Consider the following 25,849-nt stretch of genomic DNA (forward strand, 5'->3'; position numbering starts at 1 on the left):
CCTAAACTCTCTTTTGAGGTTATTTGGGGCCAAGAAACATTTACTCTACAGACTGGCTACGATCTCCAGGCAATCATGAGGGATTGTGTGACATGAGAAAATCCCGCCAGCACATTATTTCCAAATGCAATGAGGTTTTTCCGAATGCTAAATTTAACAATTAGGGAGGCTGACAGAGAGCTGCGCTCTGTACGCGTTTAAACATTTATCCGTTTTGATTTCACACTTGTCTCCTCGTCTTTGGAGCCAACGCGTTCTGTCTCCACAGATCCCAAGTGAACATTCCCGCGAGCTCCCTGAAAAGTTCGCGGGACCGAGGTCCGACAAGCGGGTCAGGCAGGCGCATCCCAGTCCCAGCTCTGCCGCGACCTTGAACCAAGTGCTTGGCCTCCCCGGGGCCTAGTTCCCCCATCTGTACATGGGCTGGAAGACCCAAGGGGAAAGTGCACACAGCCCGGCCAGGGCCTGGCCCAGAGGGAGCGCCCCTGTCCCTGCAGGAGCCACAAGGGACAGGAGGCGGGCAGAAGGAAGTGTCTGTGGCAGCTCGGTGGGGCCAACACCTCTGGGAAGTTGAGTGACGCTGCTGTGTGGATTCTCCAAGCCTCTGCCCAGCCCCCGCCCCCCTGGGAACTTGTGTCAAAGGAGCAGCTCGGCAGGTTCCACATGGAGGCTCCGATTTGGTGCTTCAGCAGGAGACCAGCCTGCCCCAGCTCACCCGGGACGGTCCCGGACAGCAGAATGGAATACTGTTCGGCCCTTGCAAAGGAAGGGGATGCCGAGGTGGCGAGCCCGAGGGCGTTACGCACAGTGCGATACGTCAGCTGCGGGAGGTCGAAGGCTGTGTGATGCCAACCACGCAGGGCACGAGGTGCCACCTCCCAGAGAAAGCAGAAGTGTGCCTGCCGGGGGCTGCGGGGAGTGGGGCGCTGCTGTTTACGGGGGGACAGAGTTTCAGTTCTTCAGGATGAAAAGAGCTCAGGAGGGGGAGGGGGTGACGGTGCAGCGAGGTCAGTGGACTTGACGTCACGCGTCGTGCACCGAAACACGGTTAAGATCGTAAGTGTTACGTGGATTTTTACCAAGAGTGAAAAATATTGGAAATTTGTTTAAAAAAAAAAAAAAACTGCCGGCTCAGGTGAGAGGCCCGTATCCCGGTCAGCCCCCCAGTCCCGGGCGGAGCGAGAAGGCTGCTCGCACAGGCCGGGGGGGCCTCTCACCTGAGCCAGCAGCCAGTCGACCAGCTTGCTCCCCGGCAGTACTGACTTGTACGTCTTCAGGTGGTAATCGCGGTCTCTGTGGGGGGAGGAAGGGCATGTGAGCAGATGGGGGGAGGGCGGCAGGCACAGAGGTGGGCATCAGGCTGCCCGGTTCTTTCCCAAAGCAAATGCTCTGACCTGTGTGGCATCTAAATTCCTTCCGAGTCCTGGAACCAAGGGCTGCGCTAACCTTGCAGTCAGACCAGTGATTTCTGACTTCAAAGCCGGCAGACCGGAGCTCATGTGGCCAGCCATGCTGAGGCTGGTAAGAGTCTGGCTGGGGAGTTTCTCTCGGACTTTTAGGAACTGGGGAGCCCAGCGGGCCACACGCACAGTAAATGCTGGCCCCGCCACTTCCTCCTCTGGGAGCTGATGGACGGAGGGGGGGCTTGTGCTGGCCGAGGCTGGGCCAAGGAGGCAGGGCCAGGTCTACAGAGGCAAGCGGTTCCCAGGGCCTGACCCCCAAAGAGGCCAGCAAATGCTGGATCTTCTCTGCTCCTCTAAGAGTAGACAAGAGCCGTCAGGACAGGGGGCAGAGGAATCTGCAGCTGGGGAAGAGCTAGGTTACCCTCTCTGTCCCTTCATCCATAACCATAAGCCTCACAATAAAGAAAATAACCAATCGCTGGCACTTATACGGCCCTCACTATGTGCAGCCGCCATTCAAGTTTAATCCCTGTAGCAACTCAAGGGGTGTGAGCCGCTCTTATGCCCATTTCACAGAGGACAAAATCAGAGGCCAAAGAGGTTAATTACCTTTCAATATTCATTTGACGCACATTTACAGAGTGTTACTTTGCCCCTGACCTGCACTCTCCAATATGCAGCCACTTGTCAACCGATGCATATTAAATCAAACTTAAGGGGCGCCTGGGTGGCTCGGTCGGTTAAGCGTCCGACTTCGGCTCAGGTCACGATCTCACGGTCCGTGAGTTCGAGCCCCGCGTCGGGCTCTGGGCTGATAGCTCAGAGCCTGGAGCCTGTTTCAGATTCTGTGTCTCCCTCTCTCTCTGACCCTCCCCCATTCATGCTGTCTCTCCCTGTCTCAAAAATAAATAAATGTTAAAAAAAAAAAAATCAAACTTAAAATTATATTCCTCCACCTAAAGGGTTTGAAAGCCACATGGGACTCATGGCCACAGTATTGGACAGCGCAGACCTAGAGCACGGCTATCTTTGTGGAAAGGGCTACAGGACAGCACCACTCTAGGCGCTGGTCAAGGGTCTGGGAACACAGCAGTGAGCAAACTCCCTGCCCTTGGTGAATTTACAATCCAGTGGGGAAGAAAGCAAACTGATAAAATAAATAACATAATATGTCAACTACTAACGAGTTTCAAGAAGAAAACCAACGTGAAGTCAGGAGGACAGTGCATGCCAGAGATGCTTTAGAAAGGTGGGCAGGGAAGGCCCCTCCGATTTGGACACCTTTGAAGGAAGTGAGGGAGTCAATATGCAAATAGGTAAGGGAACAGCATTCCAGGCAGAGGGAACAGCAAGTGCAAAGGTTGAGGTGAATCTATTATCCCCATTCCACAGAGGAGAAAGTTGAGGCACCAAAAGGTTAAGGACCTCCGCCCAAAGTCACACAACTGAAAACTAGCAGCTGAGATTCAAACTCACTCCAGAACTGACACCCTTCACCACCACCCTGCAGCGTCTCCCACAGATTGACTCACTTAACCCTGAGGACGAATGTATAGGGTAGATGAAATTATTAGCCCCATTTGATGGAGAAGGAGACTGACGCTCAGAGAGGTTAAGTTACCAGCCCAAGGGCACGGAGCTGAGAAGAGGCAGACGTGTCACTGGGGTTTGGAGAGAGTAACTTACTTGATCACGGGGGCGTAGAGGCTGTGAAGGCGGCAGTAAAGCCTCACACCCTGAAAGAGAAAAGGGGGGGGGTGGAGTCTGGGATCAGGCCACATCCCGCAGGGGCCTCCAAACCCAGGCTACTCGGAGAGATGGCTCCCAGGACAGAGCAGGCAGGTGGGGGAGGGGGGAAAGCACAGGGCACTGGGGCCCACGCCTGCTCGGCAGTGACCGTGGGGTCGGGGTCATGGGGTGGGGCAGAGTCCCTACCTTGGACATGATGTCCTCTAGTTCACTCCGGGCCTTGTAGGTGCCGTCATCATAGCGGAAGCGGTACATCACCTGCTCGTTCTTGAACTGGTGCTTGTCAGAGACTGGAGGGACCCAAAGGGCCAGTGAGGTCGGACCCAGGGCCCACCCTCATCACCCAACGCCACCGCCACCCTCACTCGGCAAGGCTCTGTGCCACGTCAATTTCACTGAGCCCCTGCCCTCACTCTTCCGTGAAAACCAGGTTCCCTTGCTCCGTTTGGGGCCCTGCTGGCCGACCCTGCTGCCCAGGGCCAGGGCAGCCGCGGGTCTCCTGAGAGGTCCCGAAATGCCCTAGATCCAGCCTGTGTTGGGACCATCGGGCCCAGCACCTCCTGGGTGTAGGTCGCCAAAGCAGGCATTGGGACAGAGGGTGCCGGGGTGCGAGACCACAGTCAGGCCTATGCAATGGCCTCAGGTCACCCTTGATGCTTCTGTCATTCCCCACTCTTGGGGGCTCTTCCTTCAAAGCATGAACAGTCTGACTCCTCACTCCACCCTGGTCCAAGCCACTGTCATCTCCCGTCTGAGCATCACGGCCCCTCGCTGGGCACCCTGCCGCCATTCCAGGCACACAGCGGACAGGAGGGTCCTGCTCCGCTCAGAACTCAGCAGCTCCCCGCCTCGCTCCGAGGAAAAGCCAAAGCCTCATGGGGTCCTGGGCCCCACCCCCTAAACACCACCCCCAGTCATGCCCGCCAACCACATCTCCTAACGCTGTCCATGCCACTCCGTGGCAGTCCTGGCCACCTTGCAGCTCCCTGCACACACTGCTTGTTCACACTGGCTGCTCCCCCGGCCTAGAACCCTGACGCCACCCGGCCCTGCGCTCTCCCAGGGCACCTTCGCAGAGAGACCTTCCAAACCCCTATTGAGAACGGAACACCACCCCCTTACCTCTCTCCCCCGACCCAGCACTGATCACCGTCTGTACACGCACACTTCCCCCTCTGACTAGAATGCCAGCCCATCAAGACGAGAGTTTTCATCTGTCCTGTTCGCTGCTATGTGGACAGTGCCTGGCACATGACAGGCACTCAATAAATACTTGCTGAATGACTAAAGCATAAACGGCTCTTGCCTGTTTTGAAGGGACAAACAGACAATTCTCCCCCGCCCTTAATTTTTCAAAGTGTCTCTGCTTTGCTGGTGTCCTAGGTAAGTGCAAGGCTTCCTGCCCCGTGGGCAGATCTGTAAGGACACCTATGTTCTGAGGCTACAATGCGCCCAGGAAACAGGGCGATTGCACAGAAGTGTAGCAGTAGCCGCTGAGTTAGGGGAAGCACAGCACTGACCTATGCCCACCCCTGGGCCCGCCAGGCCCCAGCCCCCACTCACCATGGTGGATTATACCATTCTCCAACAGGGCCTGGCCCAAGTTGACTCCTTCTTCCGTCTTGCTGATTTCACCAATTTCCAGGAGCCAGGCCACAAACTCACTGCCGGGAATATAAGAAGCAGGTGAGAGAACTTCCCTAGTCTTGGGAACCCGGGAACCAGCGCTGAACAGGCCTGGCCCCACCCACTCCCAGGAATGACAGCCAGAACGTCCCACAGGAAAGCAAAGCCCGGGAGCCTACAGCTCCGGGGGTTGTGCTGAGGCCTTGTGCTTCTCCCAAGGACCAATGGCAGAGTGGTGGGTGTGACCAGACCCCAGGCCCTGACTCGGGTGCACTGGGTGAGTGGGGGGAAGGATGGATGAATGGATGGGCAGGAGGGAGGGAGGAAAGTGGGATGGGTGGGTGGATGGATGGATGGATAGACGGATAGGAGGGAGGAAGGAAGATAGATGGGTGGATGGATGGGTGGGAAGGAGGCAAGGAGGGAGGGAAGGAGGAAGGGAGGGAGGGAGGAAGGGAGGAAAGATGGATGGATGGGAAGGAGGGAGGGAGAATGGGTGGGTGGGTGGATGGATGGATGGATGGATGGGAAAGAGGGAGAGAATGGGTGGGTGGATGGATGGATGGATGGATGGGAAGGAGGGAGGGAGAATGGGTAGGTGGGCGAGTGGATGGATGGATGGACAGATGGATGGGGAGGAGAGAGAGAGAATGAGTGGGTGGGTGGATGGATGGATGGACACAAAAGTGGGGAGGTAAATGATGGAAAGTGAGCAGATGAATGGATGATCTGACAGACCAATCAGCAGGTAGCTGGAAACACCAGTGGGCAGGTAGGTAGTGGGGAGCATGAGGGAATGGACAGATGCTAAGTGGAGACAGAACCAGGCAGACAGGTGAGGGAATGGATGATGGATGTCAACACGGACAGATAAGCAGAAGGAATGAAGAAACAAAGAGGAAGAAGTAAGAGCCCAGAAAGACGACTGTGGAGAGCCAAGAGAGCTCATGGCGATCAGATCATGTCATTCTCCTGGTCAAACCCTCCAGTGGGCTTCCCCATTGCTCTCAGAAAAAGATCCAAACTCTGCCTGCACGATGACAGGGCCCCACGTGAACCGCTCGTCCTCCTGGTCTCCTCTCCTATACCTTTCACTCATGTTTCAGCCACACCCACCATCTTCTGCTTCTTAGATCAGACTCCTGCCTACCTCGGGGCCTTTGCACTTACTGTTCCCTCTGCCTGGAAATGCCCTCCCCCAGCTCTTCGTGTTAAGTCCTTCCTTCTCACCACAAGCAGTTCCTCACACAAGCCTCACGGCTCTCAGTTTTGCTTCGTCTTTAGCACTTATCCTTGTCTGGACTCGTACTGTTACAGATTTACATACACGTGCTTCCGGCCGTCTCCCCCACCAGTAGGTAATCCCCACATTGTCAGGGATTTTTGTCGGTCTTATTCACAGCCCTACCCCCAGACCTAGAGGAGGGTCTATAGCACAGTAGAGCCCAATAATCATTTCCTGAGCAAACGAAGGAATGAACCATCAAACAAGAAGGAACGTCCTGGGATCGGCAGGAAGGTCTCGGGGAGAGAAGTGCTCACAAGCCAGAGGAAATCAAGCAGATCCAATGTGACTGCCCGGTGGGGCAGAGGCTCAGCCGGACCCCAGGGCCTGGCTCTCGGGGGTGTGCTCAGGCTCAGTGCAGAGCTCAACCCACCAGAGTCAGCAGGAAAAGGGAGAGCCGGCCACAGGGCCGTTTCCACTGAGGCAATCTGTGTTCAATGAGAGCAGGTGGCAGCTGGCCAGAGCGCAGCGATCTCCTGCTTATCGAAACCAGCTGTCCCGCCTCCAATTACAGGGCCAGAGGGGGCAGGACTATTTTTAGCCTCCCGGTGTTTGGCTGAGCGAAGCCTGCCTGTGTGTAGGCAGTGGTGAGTGCTGAGGCATTCAGAGAGCCCCGGGTGCAGGCCAAGGTGGGGGAGCACAGAAGAAATGGACCTCTTCTGTGGGGCGGGAGCCCCAGGTGGGGAAGAGACTGTTCTGGGCTCTCCACCCCCAGTTCCGCTCTCAAGGCCCCAAAAATCAGCGACAGGGAGAAAGCTGCCAGCAGCTGAGGGAGGCGAGCAGATGTTGAGTGCCCACTCTCGGAAGCTGGGGACTCGGCACCCGGCTGCCTACCAGCTGTCCCATCGGGGGCCGCCTCTGGCACCGACCGGCAGCCCTGCGGCCAGACGGGGGACAGGAAGTGGCCCAGTGTCTTCTGCTAGGGCGGAGGAAGGCGGCCCAGAGAAGAACAACCGTGACCCACGTTTCCGCCCCACACGGAGTCTTACCCCTTTTAGAGCATCAGGGAAGGTTCACAGCTTGCTGGGCCAATTTGGGCGAGCCACTGTTCCTCTGTGGGCCTCAGCAGGGTCTATCAGGGCCTCTAGGGCAAGTGGGTCACTCGGGGCCCTTCTGGATTCAACAGGTCAACTGTCACATCATATGAAACGTCAAGCTGGGACCCAGTGTGCACAACCACATAAAACTCCTCTCTAGCACAGGAACCTCAAGCTCTTGGAAATGAACAGAAGGGGCCAGGGTGCGGCAACGCTAAACCAGCCGTCCCTCAGTGCAGCTGACCGTGGCCACATGGGAAGACTAGAGTATCTTACTTTTCCAAAAGAAGCTGGAAATGTGGCATTTCCTGTGAAATCTCCCAACTGTTAAATGTTGATTTATAATCCAAAATTTCCTGAGAGCACCATGTGGCCCATGTAAAACACACGCACGGACTGTGCTGGGTCAGTGGGGAGCCACCTGCCTCCAGTGAGGTGCAAGGAAAGGTGTTCTAGGCAGGGAGGGGATCAGCATAGAGAAAAGCCCTGAGTGAGAAGTAAGGTCAGGAAACCAGCGATCTGCCAGTTGCTGGAAGTTGGGTACAAAGAGTGGCGAGTTCCAGCGTTTCAGGCAGATGTTACTCGGGGCACTGAGTTGGGGACACAGAAAGCAGGTCAGCCTAGGCTGGCGGGGAGTCCGGGATCCAGGCAATGGGCAGTAGCTGTGTTAGCGTGTACCCAGCGTCACCGCTCCTTCCTGACCCCCAGAATCAACACCACGCATCAAGCCCAATGCGAGGCGCAGGGATCCACAGTTGTGTCTCTGCCGTCTCCCTGGGACAGTCCCCTGGCTGACGCTCCAAGCACCACTCACCGCCCAGTACAGCAATCCCCTTGTTCTCTCCGGCCTCCTCCATGAGGGCAGGGACTGGCGGGGTGGGGGAGGGGGTTATATTCAGCCCTGTGACTCCACTGCCTGAAGGAGCTTCCTACAGCCATGTCTGTTACCCACAGCTACCCTGTACCTGTGCATCCAGGTTAGGCGAGACAATGAGGCCTCTTCCACCTCAGAGCTTCTATTCCAGCAGACATCAATGAATGAATGATACCTAACCTCTGACAAGAGGGAAACCAAAGGCATTCTTCTTCTTGCAGGAAGCCTTCCCTGACTGCCTCTACCAGATACACCATTATTCTTGTCCCCGGAGCTCTTAGAGCTCTGACAGTGCCCTCATCCAGAGCCTGTGTGATGAGCTCATTCTTCATCCCACTCTTCTGCTTAGGCTCTTTGAAAATGGCTTCCCAGAGCACCTAGAACAAACCCTGAGCCCCCATCCCCCCTTACCTGCCTAATACGGCCCTACCAACCCCTGCGGCCTCATCTCCCGCTCCTCGGCCACCCACTGCCTCTAGCCACACTGGCCTGGCGGATCCTCAATTACCCAAGGCTCACTCCAGCCTTGGGGCATCTGCACCTGCTGTTCCCTCTGCCAAGAATGCTGTTCCCTGAGATCGCCTCACGACTGGCTCTTGCTTGACATCTAGAGCTTGGTTAAAATGTCTACTCCCCTGAGAGGCTTTTCCTGACCACCCTGGCTGAAACAGTACCCCATTTCCTCACCTCCTTACATCAGCCTACTCATTTCTTACAGTACCCATCAACTAGGGGCACCTGTGTGCCTCAGTCGGTTGAGCGTCCAACTCTTGATTTCAGCTCAGGTCATGATCTCAGGGTTTGTGGGATCGAGCCCCGAGCTGGGCTCTGCACGGACAGCGTGGAGCCTGCTTGGGATTCTCTCTCTCTACCCCTCCCCGACTCACACATGTGCTCGCTCTCAATCACTCTCTCCAAATAAACTTTTAAATTAAAAAAATCCATCAACTCGCTGAGATCCCTTCTTTACTGGTGTTCGTCTACTTGTCTATTTTCTGATCTCCCCACTGGACAGTCATTTCCACGAAGGCAGGGGTCTGTCTGTCCTGTTCACTGTTGGCACATAGTAAGGGCTCAGTAAACACTGAACAAATGGCAGGAATGAATGAATGAACCGATTCAGTCGGCCCAACTGACCTGAGGCTCCTAGAGGGCAAATCATGTTCCTCCCATGATGCCTCCACACAAATATACAGAGTTTCTTCCTTGATTTTCATCATGAGTTTTGTCTCTTCCAGGGCAGAAACAGGCCACTCCAATACCCTTAGCAGCACAATTATGAGACGCCACATTGCATTTTCTCACTGCAGCCTCTGACGATGCTATGAGGCATATTTTATTATTTCTCATCAACGAATCATCGACTGAAGCTCAGAGAGGTTAAGACACTTGCCCAAAGTCACAAAGCTAGAAGGTGGGGGAACCAGGGCTTAAGTCCAAGTCTAACTCAAAGCCCAACCCTCAGAGGTTATAAAGATAAATCGGACCCTTTTTGTATTCATGGATTCCCCATCTAAGTAGTACAGGTGGATATGGAGAAAGTAGCTACAAGGAAAAATGAAATGTACTGACCAGAGGTAAAAATGGATACGTGCAGCAGAACGTGGTGGGAGAGAGTCCTGGGTTCAAATCCCAGCCCCCAACTTGTGCAGGACCTCTTCCCTCTCTGTGCCTCAATTCTCTTACCCTTAAAATGGGGATAATGGTAGTGTTCTGCCTCATAGTGTTGTATGCGGGTTAAAAGGCACAGCCACGTGCCAGTGCATGGAGCAGAGAAACGTTTGATAATTATGTCTCTGTGGCTATAGGTTCCTTCCACCCGAGGGGACCCAGGACGCTCCTGCAGAAGAAGACTTGGGAGCTGAGCCCTGCTGGGAAAGGAGGAAGGTCACGAGCCCTGGCGCTGGGCACAGAGCAAAGCTCTGCGGGGAGAAGAGTTTCATCAGAAAAGTCTTCTGCAGGAAGTCTGGTCCTTAAGGCCCCGGTGATTATAGAACAAGCCTCAATCCTGGCCCTGTTTCAAATGGGCGGTAAAAGAAATCTCCCCTAATCCTTCCTGAGGAGACAGAACAGTCCGCTGAAGCTCTAATCACAGGCAGGTTATCCCATCCGGCTGGACTAAGCTCCCCAAGGGGTTTGGCAGGAGGCGGAGAGGTCCTCTGACCCAGGGAGGGCCAGAAGCAGCCCCCCCCCCCACCAGAGAGAAGAACCTCCTTTCTGCCCAGGGATTAAACACTAGCTGACAAAAGGGCGCCGGGACGCCCCTTCCCTGCTTCTCGCACGGCTGGGGCCCACACGCTCCTCTCCACACACCCTCCCAACCCTGGGGTTGCTGCAACAGGGCAGCTCCAGTCCAGGACATCCCCCAGCTACCCCTCCGGAGCCCAACCACCCCCCAAATCTCCTGCCTGCCACCCCTTCAAACACAAGCCTCAGGCCATGACAGATGTGCTCCGCCCCAGCTCCACATTGGTCTCCAAAGGCCTGACGAGCATCGGTACTTGAACGTCTACTGGGCCTTTCAACCTTAACGCGTCCAAACCTGGCTGCCACTGCGCCCTGTCTCTGCATCTTTTCCACCGGCTTCTAGGGCGGCACCCTTGCCCCAAGGGCCTCCCACCTCTCTGCCCACTCCCTCTTCGGGTCCCCTGCCAGCTGGCGGCCCCACGGCCCCAGCCGTCTCTCCCTGCATGACCCCTCGCAGATTTCAGTCCCACGGCTTGAAAAACCATCGAAACGCCCACACCGGCTGCATTTACTTCTCCAACCCAGTCTTCTCTCCCCAAGTCAAGATCTATATCCGACTAACAAGCCAACATCTCCACCCGGGTGTCTAGGAATCTCAAGGTAACCTGTCCAAAAGGACCCTCTGAGCCCCACTCCCGTCCACCCCCCCCAAAACCTGCTCCTTTGTCCACCTCCTTCCTCTTTTCAGCAAGTGGCAACTCCAGCCTTCCAAGGCCTCACAATCCTCAACTCTCTTCTTTCTCATCTGACCAGCAAACGCTGTCACCCTCAAAGTGACCCAGAATGCAACCACTTCCCCCGTCTTTACTGTGTGACTCCCTTAGTCCAAATCACCTTTCCCCTGGTCCACGGCAATATAATAATACAGTCGCTTTTATCCAAGGCCTCCCCAAAAGCCTTTGGGTGAGCTGTAAGTCAATAAATTCTAAATAAAGTCCCTGCCTCAAAGGCTAACTTCCCTCCGCTGCTGGGCCACAAGCTTTGTGAGTTCAGCACCCTCAGTGCTCTGTACCCTCTCCGGTGTCCCACGTGGAGGGCACAGCAGGGCTGGCACACAGCGGTTTTACAGGGACTGTGTATTTCTACTGCCCCTCTCCATCCCCAGCCGCCCCCACCAGGTGAATGAGATGTAACTCTGGGTTTAAGATACACCTGTGCCCTGACCCCTTTGATCCTGGGGTATAAATTGGGGGCAGGCGTTGTAAAACGTTTCATTATTGGGAAAGAATGGAGGAAGAGACTGGAGGCTCTCAAATACTGGAAGCTCCCAGGAGCCTCCCCTTCCCCCTCATGTGTAGCTCAGGAAGGGAGTCCTCATGAGACACAGGCCCTGCCCACACCCTGATCTCAGACTGCCAGCCCCCAGGACTGTGACAAGTAAGCTTCTGTTTCAGCCTGTTGGTCTGCGGTCCACGGAGACGCCAGCCTGTGCAGACTGATGCAAGGGCCCACGTGCGCTCCTCCGGCAACTTTGAAATCAACTCCTGGTGTTAAATGCCTCTTCCCTTGAAAGATCTATGGTAGATTCTCCTCCCGAGTGTGAGGGCAGTGTTTTTCAATCCATGGCGGGCAAACCATTGGTAGTTTGTGAAATCGATTGCAGGGGTCTTCCTTAGCACGAGAACAAATGAAAAAATGAACAGCATACCAAGGACAGGACAGAATGGAATAGAAAAGACACAGAACAGAAAAGGAAACAGAACCGGTATTTCAGAGTGCATCGGGCGCGGTAAGTTTTGTGAAACAGGCTTCAGTCATATATCACATGGGTGTATGCTCCAGGTCACGACATAAAATTCATGTTTTGCAGTGAGTTGTGGTAGGAATCATTCGAAAGACCTGATATGGGGGACTCCACTATCCTCCTGGACCTCCGAGGTCTGTTACTCAAGGATTCGGGGGGGCTTTAGCGGCTCTGCCCAGCAGGGCTTCTGGGGAAGGGCTGCCTGGAATCAGCCCAGGGACCCCACGGAGGCCTGGGTGGGGCCACTCACTTGCCGAGGAAGCACTTGGGGACGGTGCTCAGCTTTCTCCGGCGGTCCTTGATCAGGTTCACCTTCTTGTTCATCATCATGTGGTAAAGCTTCTCCCCCTTCTCCGCAATCATGACGTAGGCGTCCCGCTCCATGCCCAGCTTCAGGCCTACAGAGGGGGCATGGTCAGCACTCAGGGGAGCACCAGCACTGGGGAGCAGAGGGGGCAGGCCTGTGGCTCCTGGAAGCCTGCCTCCCCCAGCTGTCCCCACTACTGCCCCTGCCCAGGACGTCTACAGAGCACTCACTGCATGTCAGTCCCTGTTCTAGGCATCTGCCACTGGCTCCCCGCACAACCTTGTAGGGGAGGGTGGTGAATCTCCCCCATTTTACAGATGGCAAAGCTGAGGCTCAGAGAGGTTAAGTCCCAGGGTAATAAGCAGTCAGGCTGATTCAACCCTTCAACCTGAGCATGCGTTTCCAAATTCAGAGGTTATCAGAAAGTTTACTGAGATCTTCCTTCCAGCCAGGAATAAAAATTTACCCGTTTCTCTAGACAATACATACAGAACCCTGACCAGATCCCTGCCCCACATTTTCTACTTGGACCCTGTCCACTCCTGACAAATATGAAGAGAAAATGCTATAAGCACCTACTCCTCAAGAAACCTAGAGGGCAAAATTATCCTCATTTTACAAATGAAGAAACTGAGGCCCAGACAAATTACCCCGTCTGTCCCAGGTTACCCAACTAGATAGTGGTGCAACCAGGATTTAGACCCAGGAAGTTCGTCTCCAGATCTGTGCTCAGGATCACAGAATACCCCACCCCTGAGGTCAAGGTTGGGACAACGCCCTGATTCTAATGACTGAGGCCCACCGAGGCCACACCCTACACATAATCGCAAATACCCAGCACTGACCACAGCTCTCCATTCTAACCACAGACACTGATCTGCCACACAGGCCAGGCCACACCCCTCAACCCCACCCCCAGTCCTGAGCACACACCCATCTCTGATCAGTTTCAGAACTCACAAGCTTTCTCAACCAGAAGCCAGGTTCAACAGTTTATCTGGCTTAATGCTGTTTGAATAAATTTTGACGCAATATTTAAAATCAAGAAATGTCACCTGAAAACTTAAAATCTAGCTTCTCTAGGAAAAAACAAAACAAAACAACAGATCTAGCCATGCTGGGCCTAATTCCTGAGAGAGGATGGTGACTTAGAAGAGGGTGGAAGCACAGAACAGAGAGACCCAGGCGGATTTGGCAAATCTAAGGCGACGTGGGAAAGAAACTTCATCTATTGAATTTGGGGAGTGGGCGGCAATCAGGGACGGCACCAAGAGTTTGAATCTGAGCCCCCAGGCGAATGGAGGAATCATGTACTGAGATGGGGAAGCTACGGGTTTGGGGCAGAAGGCGGGGTGGAAATTAGGACTTGGCAAGCGTGAGATGTCTGTGACACATCCAAGGGGAAGGTGACAGATATGGAGAAAACTATGCCTCAGTTTCCTCCTTTGCAAAGGTGGGAGGGGGATAGGAAGTATGGTCAAATCCAAACCTCATTTAGTGGCATTACAACCCGCTTTTATCCCCTCTTATCAGAAGAGATCACTGAGTAACACAGCACAGCTCCCCTTTCCCGGCCCAGTGACCTCTGCACAACCATCCAGTGCCTGGTCCCAACCCCACCCAATTACCACACCCAGCCCTGTATTAAGTTTACGCAAGCTTCCTCCAGGGAGCCTGGGCCCAGAGAAATCTGTGACCACAATTAATGAGCAGCCCCCAAGGACCCCCATCCCAGATGTGGACTCTGAGTCTCCAGCACAAAGAACCCCAGTTGAAGATAACAGAACCATGGGGCAGGGCAGGGACAGAGGCATGTAGGGAACATCTTGGGGCTACCAGCCCTCAAGGGTGAAGGGTGCCAACAATCCCAGAACAACCAACCGTATCGACAAGATGTTGGTCCCTTCCACTGGGCCTCAGTTTCACCATCTGTTGAATGGGCTCTAACAAACGACCTCAGGTGATCCAAGATACCACTGAGTTATAACACAGTCCTAGAGCTCCCTGGCCCCTCAGTGACCTGCTCCCAGAACACAGTCCTCACCCCACAGAAGCGACCAGCCTAAGGGAAGCCATACACACACCCCAGGATCCCAGGAAAGTCCCCCAAAACTACCACTCTTCGGGGGGACATGAGAGGGCCCACTCACTCTCACGCTGCTCCCTCTCGCGGATAATGGCATCCAGCCACTTCTGCTTCTCCTCCGCCGTCTTGGCCATGCAGACAAACCACTTGTTCTTGGCCGTGTTGTGGATCTTCCAGCCGTTGGTGACAGTGTAGCCATTGCTGTGGTAATCCGCTGGCAGGAGCAGAAGGCAAAGGTGGGTCAGCGCACACTCAGTCATACAACTCGGAACACTCCCCACCACACGCTTGCAAGTTAGGTCACGGGACCGGCGCATCTCCGCTCCGGAAAGACTGGGTGGCAGGGGCATCGACAGGATCAGGATCTAAGAGGTGAACTCACAACGCTTCAAATGCTCACTGCCTCTCGTCTGCCAACAACGACTCCTCCTGCCCCTCAATTACAGTCTGTGTACAAATGCGAGAGCCCCAAAGCCTGGCAATGTGTCCCAGCCTCCCTGCCCATCTCACTGGGGCACTTGGGCTACTTAAAACCTAGTGCAAGCCCGACGGTGCCCTTGATTGGCTGGCATGGGAAGTGGCCAACCTCTTTGAAAACAGGCAGGTGCCCGTTTTCCGGGGGAGTTGAAGCCGGCCACGCCCTAAATCTGAGGAGGGGTCCACAGGTTTTGTGACACCACAAAGGAGTCAGTGTCTCAAAACCAATTAAGAACTCCTGCCCTAGCCAAGTTCAAAGACACACACACAAAAAGAGGTTTACACAAGACTGCTCACAGCATCAATGTTCGTAATAGCAAACGGCAGAAATGGCCCAAATATCTATCACCAAAGGAACGAATGAGCTACGGACTACCCATGCAAGAGAATGTTACACAGCAGTGGAAACCAACAACGTACAGACAGCTACCTGCAGAAACACAAAGCGAGAGCAAAAGAATATATAATTTTACGACCCTTTAAACAGATATATAAAACTGTATATAACTACATGTATATCTTTGAAGCCATTCAATGTGCATATAATGACATAAGCATTCAAGTCAAGTTTTGAAACAAATTTTCATTAGGCAGTGTTTTGCTTTTTAGCTTGAACAGTGACGACCCAAGTGTTCACTTGATGTGCTTGTGTTTTAGGCACTGTTCTTAGGTAGGTTACCTTTCAAATAAAAGGAAAAAACTGAAACAGAGATTGTGCCACAGAGCAGGTGGGTCTGGGGCTCAGGCGGGCCTTGGGGTCTCTACCTGTCCCGTCTTCCACATTCTCCACCTCCATGACTTCAGTGTTGATTCGACCCCGGAAGATGTAGAGCGAGCCATTGATGGACTTGGTCCTCTTGGTGGATTTCTTGCCCCCGGTGACCCTGAAAGACGACAGGAAGTCAATAACGCCCACGTCTCAGAGCAGAGATACAGAAGGGCGTCCAGAGATGGGAGGCACTGCACTGAGCCCAGGAGCATGGGTTTTCAGCTGGTGGCTGGGTGACTTGAACAAGTCACTTACTTCTCCACCCCCAGCCACAGTTTCCCCAGCTGGAAAACAGGCTAGCCCTGTCGGCCTCACAGAGCTGGCTACTTTTCCGCTAATAGGAGACATTGATGAGAAACTAACCAGAAGCGGCAGAAACCCATTCCTCTTGGCCAGAAAGTGGGCAGGGGCTCTCAGAGAGTCTAGCAAAGGGAAACTTCCTGAAATCAGATGAGAGAGGAAGGGTGCCTGGAGTAGGCAGTCAACCCAATCACCCACCATTCATTCCCTCACTCAGCAAAATGTGCCACTCACTCAGTCACTCAACAAACATCTGAGTAGTGCTTCCTATGGAGACAATGCCAAGTTGGGGCCAAGGGGAGACACTCACCCATGCATTCAACAAGCACTCAGAGAACACCTGCTGGGTGCCAGGCACTCCTCCAGGTGCTGGGGCTGCAGGAGTGGATAAAACAAAGTCTCATCCTCCCATACAAGGAGGCCGGGGGCACAGAGACAGATGCCAAGCAGGGAAGTTGAACACGTGTTATGTCAGGAGTGCCAAACGTTTATTTTAACCAATAAAGTGGAGAATGAACTCTCAGGGCTGGAGGGCCAGTCTGTGGTACACACAGGCCCCTCTGCTCCACCAGGTGAGTGATGCTCCCAAATCTATTTGCCCAACGTGCACCTGTTACTGTATGGATTGCATTAAGTGAGGACATATGCATGTGGAAAGAGACGTGTCTCTCCGAAAATTACGTTGACTGCTTTGGAAAGATCTGATAAAGGTAAGTTGTTTTCATGTTCAGAGTGAACTTCTGCTCAAAGAAGAGACCTTGGCTCTATATGAAAAGAATGTTTAATGAATGCAATGTGTATGTTTTTAATTCAAATAAAACACTTGAGGTTTGTAAAAAGAAGGAGGAGGAGGGAGGGTGGGGGGGGCAGGATTTCAGCTGGGACAGAGGAGGGAGAGGTGATCAGGGGAGGCCTCACTGAAGAGGCTTTGGAGCAAAGGCCTAGGGAAGGTGAGGGAGGATCCTAGGAGGGTATCTGGAGAAGAGATTCCAGGCATGTTGCAAGAAGCAGCGAGCTGGCTGGTGGCTGAAGCTGAGTGGGCGTGGGCGAGTGAGGGGAAAGGGATCTGAGCGGCCACGCGGGCCAGGTCCTGCGCGGTCCTGTGGGCAGGCATGAAGATCGGCTCCTCCCGTCAGTGTGAGACGGGGGCCGGCCGTGGAGAGCCTGAGCAGAGGAATAACATGATCTAAGTTATAAAGGACACTCCCGCCTGGCAACCTGCAGAGAAGGGACTGCAGGTGGGGTCAGGAGGGCACGGAGAGCACATTGCTTTGTGGGCATCCTCTCTGTATCTATACATACCTATACGTGCGTGCATACATACGTGTCTCTATAAACTTTTTATTAAATTATAAAGTCCAGGGGCGCCTGGGCAACTCAGTTGGTTAAGCGTCTGACTTCGGCTCAGGTCATGATCTCGTGGTTCGCGAGTTTGAGCCCTGTGTCGGGCTCTGTGCTGACAGCTCGGAGCCTGGAGCCTGCTTCCGATTCTGTGTCTCCCTTGCTCTCTGCCCCTCCCCCGCGTGTGCTCTGTCTCTCTCTTAAAAATAAATAAATGTTGAAAAAAATTTAATTATAAACTCCATACAGGAAAAAATGCCCAAAGAACTGTGTGGCTCCTTTCACTTTTACAGAGTGAGCACACGTCTATTATCATTTTAAACGCCCCCAGAGCCCTCCGAGGCGCCCTCTCCCGGACACTTCCCCCTGCAAGGGTAACCAGCATTCTGACCTATGACCCTGCGGTTTCGCTTGGCCTGTTTAGAAGTTGCCATACATGGAATCACAAAGGGTGATGGTGACAGGTATCTGGGTTGCTTCCAGGTTGGTGCTGCTGTGACTCTTGGTGCACGTGTCTTATGAAGCATGCGTGTGCACATCCCTGTGGGCTATCTACATAGGGATCGAACTGCTGAGCCACAAGGAAGGCACACGAGCGGCCTCACGAGAGGATGCCAAGCTGTTTTCCAAAACAGCTGCACCAATTCTCCCTGCCTCAGTAGAGTGGGAACATTCCAGTGACTCCACATCCTCTGTATTTAACTTCCATTATGGCCGTCCTGGTGGGCATGTAGTAGTGGCTCATTAAACCATTTCACTTGTACTTGCCCAATGAGTAATGAGGCTGAGCAAATTCAAGTTTATTGACCATGCGGTCCTGTGGGCCAGGGGCTTTTGTGACACAACTATCCCCTGAGTATTTTTCTGTTGGGTTCTCTTCTTCTTAATGATTTAGAGCAGGACTTGGCAAACTTTTTCTGAAAAGGGGCAGGTAGACAGTAAACATTTTCAGTTTTGTGAGCCACAAGGTCTATGTCAACTATTCGACTCTGCCCTTGCAGCATGAAAGCATCCACAGAGAATACCAAAACAAATGGGCATGGCCGTGTGCCAATAAAACTTTATTTGTAAAAATAGGCAGAGAGTCGAATTTGCTTTACAGGACTTCTCACTATATTTGGGGTGTGAGTCCCTTGTCGGTTTATATGGCAAAGATCCCTAGTCTATAGCTTATCTTTTTACTCTCCTCATGGTGTTTTTTGATGAGCAATTCTTAATTTTAACATAATCCGTTGAACCTACTTTTCCTTTAGAATTACACTTTTTGTCCTATTTAAGAAATCTTTGCTTACTGTCACATCACAAAGATAGTGTCTATTCCTTCTTCTGGAAACTTCATGGTTTTACCCTGCACATCTGAATCTGTGATCCATATGAAGTTGATTTTTTGTATATTGTGTGAGCTAAGAGTCAAGACCCAACCCTCTCCCCCCCCCCCCCCCAACGTTGGATATCAAACTGACCAAGCATCACTTATTGAACTGCACTGGCTTTTTCTGTTGACGTTCAAATGAGCACGTCCACGGGGTTTTTGCTCCTGGACTCACCATTCCGTTCCACCAAAGTTTTTACACAATCCTACACTGTCTTTTTTTATTATTATTTTTTATTTTTGAGAGAGAGAGAGAGAGAGACAGAGTGTGAGCAAGGGAGGGGCAGAGAGAGAGGGAGACACAGAATCCAAAGCAGGCTCCAGGCTCTGAGCTGTCAGCACAGAGCCCGACGCGGGGCTCAAACTCATGAACCGTGAGATCATGACCTGAGCCGAAGTCAAAACTTAACCCATCGAGCCACCCAGGCGCCCACAATACTTACTACACTGTCTTAATTACTGCGGCTATAGAGTAAGCCTGGCTGTCAGTAGTACAAGTCCCCTGGCTCTGTCCATTTTCAAAGTTGTCATAGTTATTTTTGTGTCTCCATGTAAATTTTCAGTCATTTAGGGGCACCCAGGTGGCTCAGTAGGTTAAGCGTCTGACTCTTGCTGATGACGTGGGTGTGGGGTGAGGCAGGCCAGCACCAAGATCAACTAAGATCCCGGCCTGGGCTCCTGGGCAACTGGTAGTGCCATTCACTCAGAATGAGGAAGACGCCAGGAGGAAAGGGTCTGGGGCAGGAGTTGTGATGAAAACGAACAGCCTGCTTTAGACACAGTTTAAACGTGAGCCGTGTCCCGGAGGGACACCTGGATGAAGACTGGACTGGGATCTCTTCTCCTTTACATACATAAGCCAGCCGTTACATGTTTTCTCTCACTTCATCTACAAAAACAGTCCCATCAGATGGGGGCTACTTTTGGCCCCATTTCACAGATGGGAAACAGAGGCACAAAGAGCTGACATAACTTGCCCGAGGCCACACGACTACTAAGTGGCAGGGCCTCTGTGTCCTTAAGCACTACATGCTGCTGCCATCTCTGAGACACGAGATAAGCTTTTGAGATGTTAGAGATTTAGCTCTCCTCCTCCCGGGGTCTCGGTTTCCCGTGCTGAAGAATGGGGAGGTGGGCTCTTCGAACACTCCTGGCGCTTCTGACACACCCAGGGAGCCTCTACTTTTGAATTAGGCCAGAAGCACTCTGAGTCGGAGACCTCCCCTGACCCGAGTCCCGGACGGGCGGTGCCCCGCGTGACCCAGGCGGAGAAAACACAGTCGGCAGACACCTGGCAGCAGGAGGCGCTTCCTGTGACCACATCAGTGGGGCCAAGGGTTCCATCCACCCCTGCCCGATCCCTCGGGGACGACTTGGAGCCCGGCCCTCTGGCTCCCCATCCAGAGGCAGGAATGCTGGCCGCCTGCCACCTCCTCCCAGGAGACAGATGTGCCCTCTCCCCCCCAGCCAGGCTGGCTCGCTCCAGAACTGAGGCAGGGAACGGCCCTAAAAGAGCTCATCTCACGCCCGCCACAGGGCTGGCCCTTGAAGGCCCACTGGGGATCCAGCACCAGCAGAATCGGCTGCTATTGCTCTGACAGGTGTGGCCATGCCCACGGGGGAAGGGCCTCACTCGGGCAGGCGAAGGCCGAGCAAACTCAGCCAAAGCCGGAGCGGGCCACACGGGCCTGAAGGGACACTGTGTTTTCTAAACCCCAGCGTTCTGGGAAAAGTGCCTGCTTCGGACAGCCTGGGGCAGCTGGCAGGGAGGGCGGAGGACTCTCGGGATGGCCCCGGTGAGAACAGGAGGGAAGCAAAGAGGAAGGAAATGGGGGCGTTAATGGGGGGCGGGGGGCAGACACAGACCTGGCAGAGCGGGCAGAATAAAACATCAAATAAGAAAGACACGGGAGAGGGTGAAAGAGGGAGACCAAGGCCTTTAACCAGAAGGACCAAACCCAGCACGGGGAGGAAGGGTGGGAGGGGAAGGGGCCTGTGGCGAAGAACCTTCCACTGCCTGGTGCCGCACCTGTGAGTGGACAGGAACCCAACACACATGGTGGTAAGTGAACAGTAACCCCCATTTTGCGCGCTTACTAAACACACCTGCTCTTCACAGTGGCTCTTGGAGATACATACGATAAGTCACCCTATTTTACACATGAGGGAACTGAGGCAGACAGAGGCAGAGTCACAGAGCTACAGAAATGTGAACAGGAATTCAAATGTAAGGAGCGTGGCTCTAAACCAAACACTACTGTAAGAAGGGGGTTTATCATCCCCATTCTACAGAAGAGAAAACTGAGGCTCAGAGAGGTCAGGCTGGAGGAGAAAGAGAAGCCCACACACACGCATGGAACGCCATCATTCATCCTATGGAAAGGCTCCTCACCACAATCTTAGGAGGCCAGCAGAAACAGACAAGGAAAATGAGGCTCAGGGACAGTAAGTGACGTGCCTAGAACCACAAAGAAAGGGAGAGGCAAGGCTGACAGTAGGGCCCAGGGTCTGGACCTCCCCTCAGCCTGAGCTTCTACTAAAGGAGTAAAGAAGCCTCTGGAAAGTCACTGTTTCATCCCTAAAACAAAGTAACAGGTAGGAGGATTCAAAAGGGCTGGGTTGAGACAGTCTTCAAAAAACCTGAAAGACAGCCTCTCAGTCCACCAGTCTACCCAGCCAGCCAGCCAGCCAGCCAGCCAGCCAGCCAGCCACTCGTGCCCCACACCCCTCTATCTCCCAACTCTTCCTCTCTCCAACCATCCACCCACTCGGTCATCCAATTACCCAACCCTCCATCTCAAAATCCAACCACCCCAGCAACTCAACCAACCATCCAACCAACCATCCATCCATCCACCTACCTGACCATCTCCCATTTGATGACCATCCCTCCATCTACCCACCCGCTTAACTCGTACACGAAGGCCCCAACTCACCATTCATCTGAACACACCTCTGTCAACTCAACATGTCTTCATATCCACGTCTCCAACTACCCAGCTTTCTGTCCATCTCTCTCCATCCAGCCTTCCCCTTACACCTCCAACCACTCACCTCCTTCATTGCTCCTTCATCTACTCACGTATCCATCCACAAATCAATTCACACGTCCATCCACAATCCTTCCCACCTTCCTTCAACCACCATCCACTCATCCTCCAAACCCCCCACCTGTGCACCTATCCCTCCTCCCATCGGCTCACACATGCCATCATTCACATTTGCGATCATACATTCATCTGTATGTGTCCATACCACTCACCCACCCATCCATTCACTCCAGTGAAAGATACAAGGATGGCAAAGGTACTATCCTTTCCCTCAAAAAGCTTAACAGTACAAGAGCCTTCTGCCCTTGAATCTCCCACCTCTGGGTCTCAGAATCACAGGGTGTTAGCGTCACAAAGAATCTCCAAATTTCTACCACCATCTAGACCAATATGGCAGCCATCTGTCCAATATGGCAGCCACAAGCCACATGGGGCAACTGAGCACTTGAAACAAGGCTAGGACAAATCGAGACATGCTGTAAGTTTAAGATATGCAATAGATTTTGAACCTTAATGTACAAAAAAAAAAAAAAAAAAAAAAAAGGATGCAAAATACCTCTATAATTTCCAAAAACTGATTACATGTTGGTTATATACATGAAAATGATAATATTTAGAGATACGTTGGGAAAAACAAAATACATTATTTAAATTCATTTTGCCCGTTCCTTTTTGCTTTTTTTAACGTGGCTACTAGAAAATTTTAATTAACACATGTGGCTCACCTTATATTTCTATTAGACAGTGCTCATCGAGAACAAGCCCCTCAGCTGAGAAAAGGGATGCCAGGAGAGGAAAGTGACAAGCCTAAGGTGTCCCTTGAGAAAGTGTCAGGGTCCCACCCAATCCCTGCCTCCAGGCCCACCTGGGCAGCCCCGCCCCCAACCTCCCCAGCAGCTCACCTGGATTTCCTCTTGCAATAGACGAGGAGGTTGTCAAAGAGGAAGAAGGCCCTCTCCTGGATGTTGCCCGCAGAGATTTTTAACAAGGTGCCTTGTAGGAGGAGCTGGGTACAGATGTCCGTGAGGTTAGAGCCCTGGGAGGGTGACAAGGGGCACAGGGAATGAGCTGGCCAATCCAGGAGAACACCCTTCCTTCCCAGGGACAGAGCCTACCAAGTCCGTCACACCCCGAACTCTAAGTGCACCATTGCAGGCAAATCTGTCAGCGGACAGAAAATCTGGTCCGATCGATGGCTTCTATCTGTCGAACACGCTAGAACAATACCAGGAAGAGCATCATCAAGATGCCCATTTCACAGAAGAGAGTCCTGGGCTCAGGGAGGGGAAATGACCCATCCAGCCCCAGTTGGCATCTGGTTTTATTTCGGTTCAGTTCTTGTTTGGGGTTTGGGTGGGGGGGGCGGGTTGTTTGTTTGTTGTTTCATTTTTGCCTATCCCTTCCTCATTAGGTCTTGACTTGTTATTGTATCCCCCCCCCCCCCCCCAGAATGCTGCCACTTCTGTAAGGACAGAAAGCATTACCAATATTACCAAGCATTTGCCACTGGTTCCCAAGCACCCGTAACACTCTCGGGCACACGGCAGGTGCTCAAGAAATGCCTGTAGAGCAGGTGATAAACACAGCTCGAACATCAGCTGCAGACATGACGACAGATGGAGACCGTTCCCAACCTCTAGCCGGCCATCTATGCTAAGTGACGGGGAGGCTAAGACGCTAAGTGTGCGTGAAGTTCACTGAACCTCTCTGTGAGGTTCCAGGCGGTGGCGTCAGGAAAGGAACTGGGGGGACAACGCAGGTTTGTCGGGAGCTCGGGGAGGCCCAAGGACCGTGGCACGGAGCGCTCAAAGTGCTGAACGAGAGGAAGCTGGAAACACACCTGGGAGGGCACAGGACGCCAGCTGTCCATGCTCCTCGTTGAGCAAGCACAGGAATGGAGTTTAGCCGACACTGACTAACAGATTCCATTTCGACCACAGACTCCATTTCCCAGCATCCCTTGTTCCAGCTGCGGTCATGTGACTAAATCATGGCCAGTGTGCCCCACTTTTACACTATTCCCTTGAAAGGAGAGAGCTTCCTCTCCTCTTCTTCCCTTCGCTCTTGCCACGGGCTGGCAGACAGCCATGGCAGTGGGAGTATGCTGTAGCAGATGGCAGAGAAAGAAGCTGGAAGGAACCCGGGTCCACACGGAGCAGAGCCGCCCCGCCCCCAGCCTGCCCTGCTACAGAGGAAGAATCTTCTCCCTCACTCATGCCATTATCTCTCCTTTCAGCAGCCAGCCATGTACTAGAACCAGTACGTTAAGGTAAGGACCAGGCCCCATTGATAGGCTGGCAACAGCAATGACACAGAGGCCTGAGGGCTACCACACAAGAGTGGGGTCCAGGGAGGTTCGTCTGACAAGACCTGCAGACTACAGTGACGGGAGACTGAGACGTGATGCCGTCTCCGCCCAGAGATGAACTGGAGAAAGAAAGGGGAGAACGGTTCCCCCAAACACTCAACACCCAGAACCAAGGAGTTCGTACCCCGGTGAGATGCGCTTACTCAGTTATTTCCAAGACCCAGTAAGGGGAACTGGTTCTAGAAACTCAGACATCAGGCTTTCTGCTCACCGCCCGCCGCAGTCTCACCTGCTCCGTGCCCGCAGCCCGGCCGGGCACAGCAAACTCACCAGCCTGAAGTGCCAGAGACCCCTGTGGGGCCCCCTTGGGGTTCTGGAAAACCACCTTCCTGTGGTCAAGAGCTGGGCAGCCTAGGGCAGGAGCGAGCACCCGTTCACAGAAGTCACAGCACAAATGCCTACACTGCAGGCAGATATCGGACTCCACACACAGCCACCCGGCGAGGTCGTGAGCCTGCCCCACCAGGCTCAGGGCCCCCGTGACGAAGAACCTTCTGGACCCCCAGTATCCTCGCAAACAGGGTGAGCGTGACTCCGGGGTGATGAGGCTCCATCAATAGCCTGCTTGGGGGCACACAGCAGTTCAGCAGTTCCCGGAGACCACACGCCTCCCCACCTCCCCTCACCCCACTCAGGCCCACCCACCAGCCCTTCCAGACTCCACAGGGGGATTTTATCTGCTTGTGGGTGACTCTGGGAACTGGCCCGACTGCAGGGCCCAGAAGCCCGACGTCACGCGGGCCTAGACCTGACCTCTCTGTCAACATCCAGGGACCACGGGGAGTCACTGAACACAGCCTGGGAAGCTGCCCCTCCCCCCTCCAGCCTTGACCAAAGACCACCTAGCAAATCCACCTGAAATGCCAGGGACACTAGAGGGGGATGCCCCCTTCCACCCTAGCTTTGCCGAGAAGCCCAGCTGGCCCTCGGTCTCCCCAGGTCAGCTGGCCCTGACGCTCCCCTTAATCTGGGTCAGAGGTGGTGCTGAAAATCAGATACACAGGAAGGAGCCTACACACCAAGGTGTCCACCAGTCAGGGCTCGGGGTCTACACAGTACAGACCCCACCGACAGAAGCACTGACACGTAGAGACGGGCAAAGCTCACCATGAGCCCACGACCATGTATAAAACCATCTGAGTGTTTTATACAAACCCAGTTAATCCTCAAGAAACTCTCGAGTTACAGAGGAGGAAAGGGACACACGGCTGGTTGGCGAGCGAGCTGGGATCTGAACCAGACACGCTGGCCTGACTCTCCCACCCACCAGCCTCTACTACCCAGGGCAGGTGTCTGCCTCTTAGAAGGTAACCTGATAACCTGAAGGGCTTTCTATGCAACTGTTGGTCTAGAACAGGAGTCTCCTAAGGGGAGAGACCACAGCCCCTGGAGCACAAGGCATCCCAGGAAGGGTGAGAACACAAGAGAACCTCTGGTTATGGTCTTTTTCTTTGCTTTGCTTTAATAATAATTCCATGTTTCCTCACTCCTGTTTCCTTCTGTCCCCTCGTGGGTGACACGTTTCCAGAGCCAGGAAGCTGAGCGTGCCCAGTTTCTTTCTTGTTAAGAACATGCATTTCTTTTTATTACCGTGAGCTTTACACAAAAGTCCGTGGGGGCGTGCATCCAGAGTGTCCCCTGCGGGAGGGTCAGCCCACACCGGGTGTGAGCTGCAGCTAAAGTTGCAGGATGCTTTTTCGAAGGAGGAGGAGGAGGAGGAGGAGGAGGAGGAGGAGGAGGAGGAGAAGGAGAAGGAGAAGGAGAAGGAGAAGAAGAAGAAGAAGAAGAAGAAGAAGAAGAAGAAGAAGAAGAAG

At 53.5% G+C, this 25,849-nt stretch overlaps 1 protein-coding gene across 2 annotated transcripts in view; it reads right to left on the reverse strand.

The window, feature by feature from the left end:
* PREX1 (phosphatidylinositol-3,4,5-trisphosphate dependent Rac exchange factor 1) overlaps nt 1-25,849 on the reverse strand; it is a 186,391-nt gene that overhangs the window by 51,002 nt on the left and 109,540 nt on the right. For both annotated transcript variants that reach the window (XM_040459806.1, XM_040459807.1), the window contains exons 7-14: nt 22,570-22,703; nt 15,601-15,719; nt 14,423-14,572; nt 12,216-12,363; nt 4,716-4,816; nt 3,339-3,442; nt 3,090-3,139; nt 1,218-1,293 (exon numbers count right to left, since the gene is read on the reverse strand). In XM_040459806.1, the coding sequence (XP_040315740.1) occupies nt 1,218-1,293; nt 3,090-3,139; nt 3,339-3,442; nt 4,716-4,816; nt 12,216-12,363; nt 14,423-14,572; nt 15,601-15,719; nt 22,570-22,703 (882 nt within the window). The remainder of the gene's footprint in view (nt 1-1,217; nt 1,294-3,089; nt 3,140-3,338; nt 3,443-4,715; nt 4,817-12,215; nt 12,364-14,422; nt 14,573-15,600; nt 15,720-22,569; nt 22,704-25,849) is intronic.

This window comes from Herpailurus yagouaroundi, unplaced genomic scaffold (assembly GCF_014898765.1).
Source record: "Herpailurus yagouaroundi ecotype Mexico unplaced genomic scaffold, PumYag 246, whole genome shotgun sequence".
Classification (NCBI taxonomy): domain Eukaryota; kingdom Metazoa; phylum Chordata; class Mammalia; order Carnivora; family Felidae; genus Herpailurus; species Herpailurus yagouaroundi.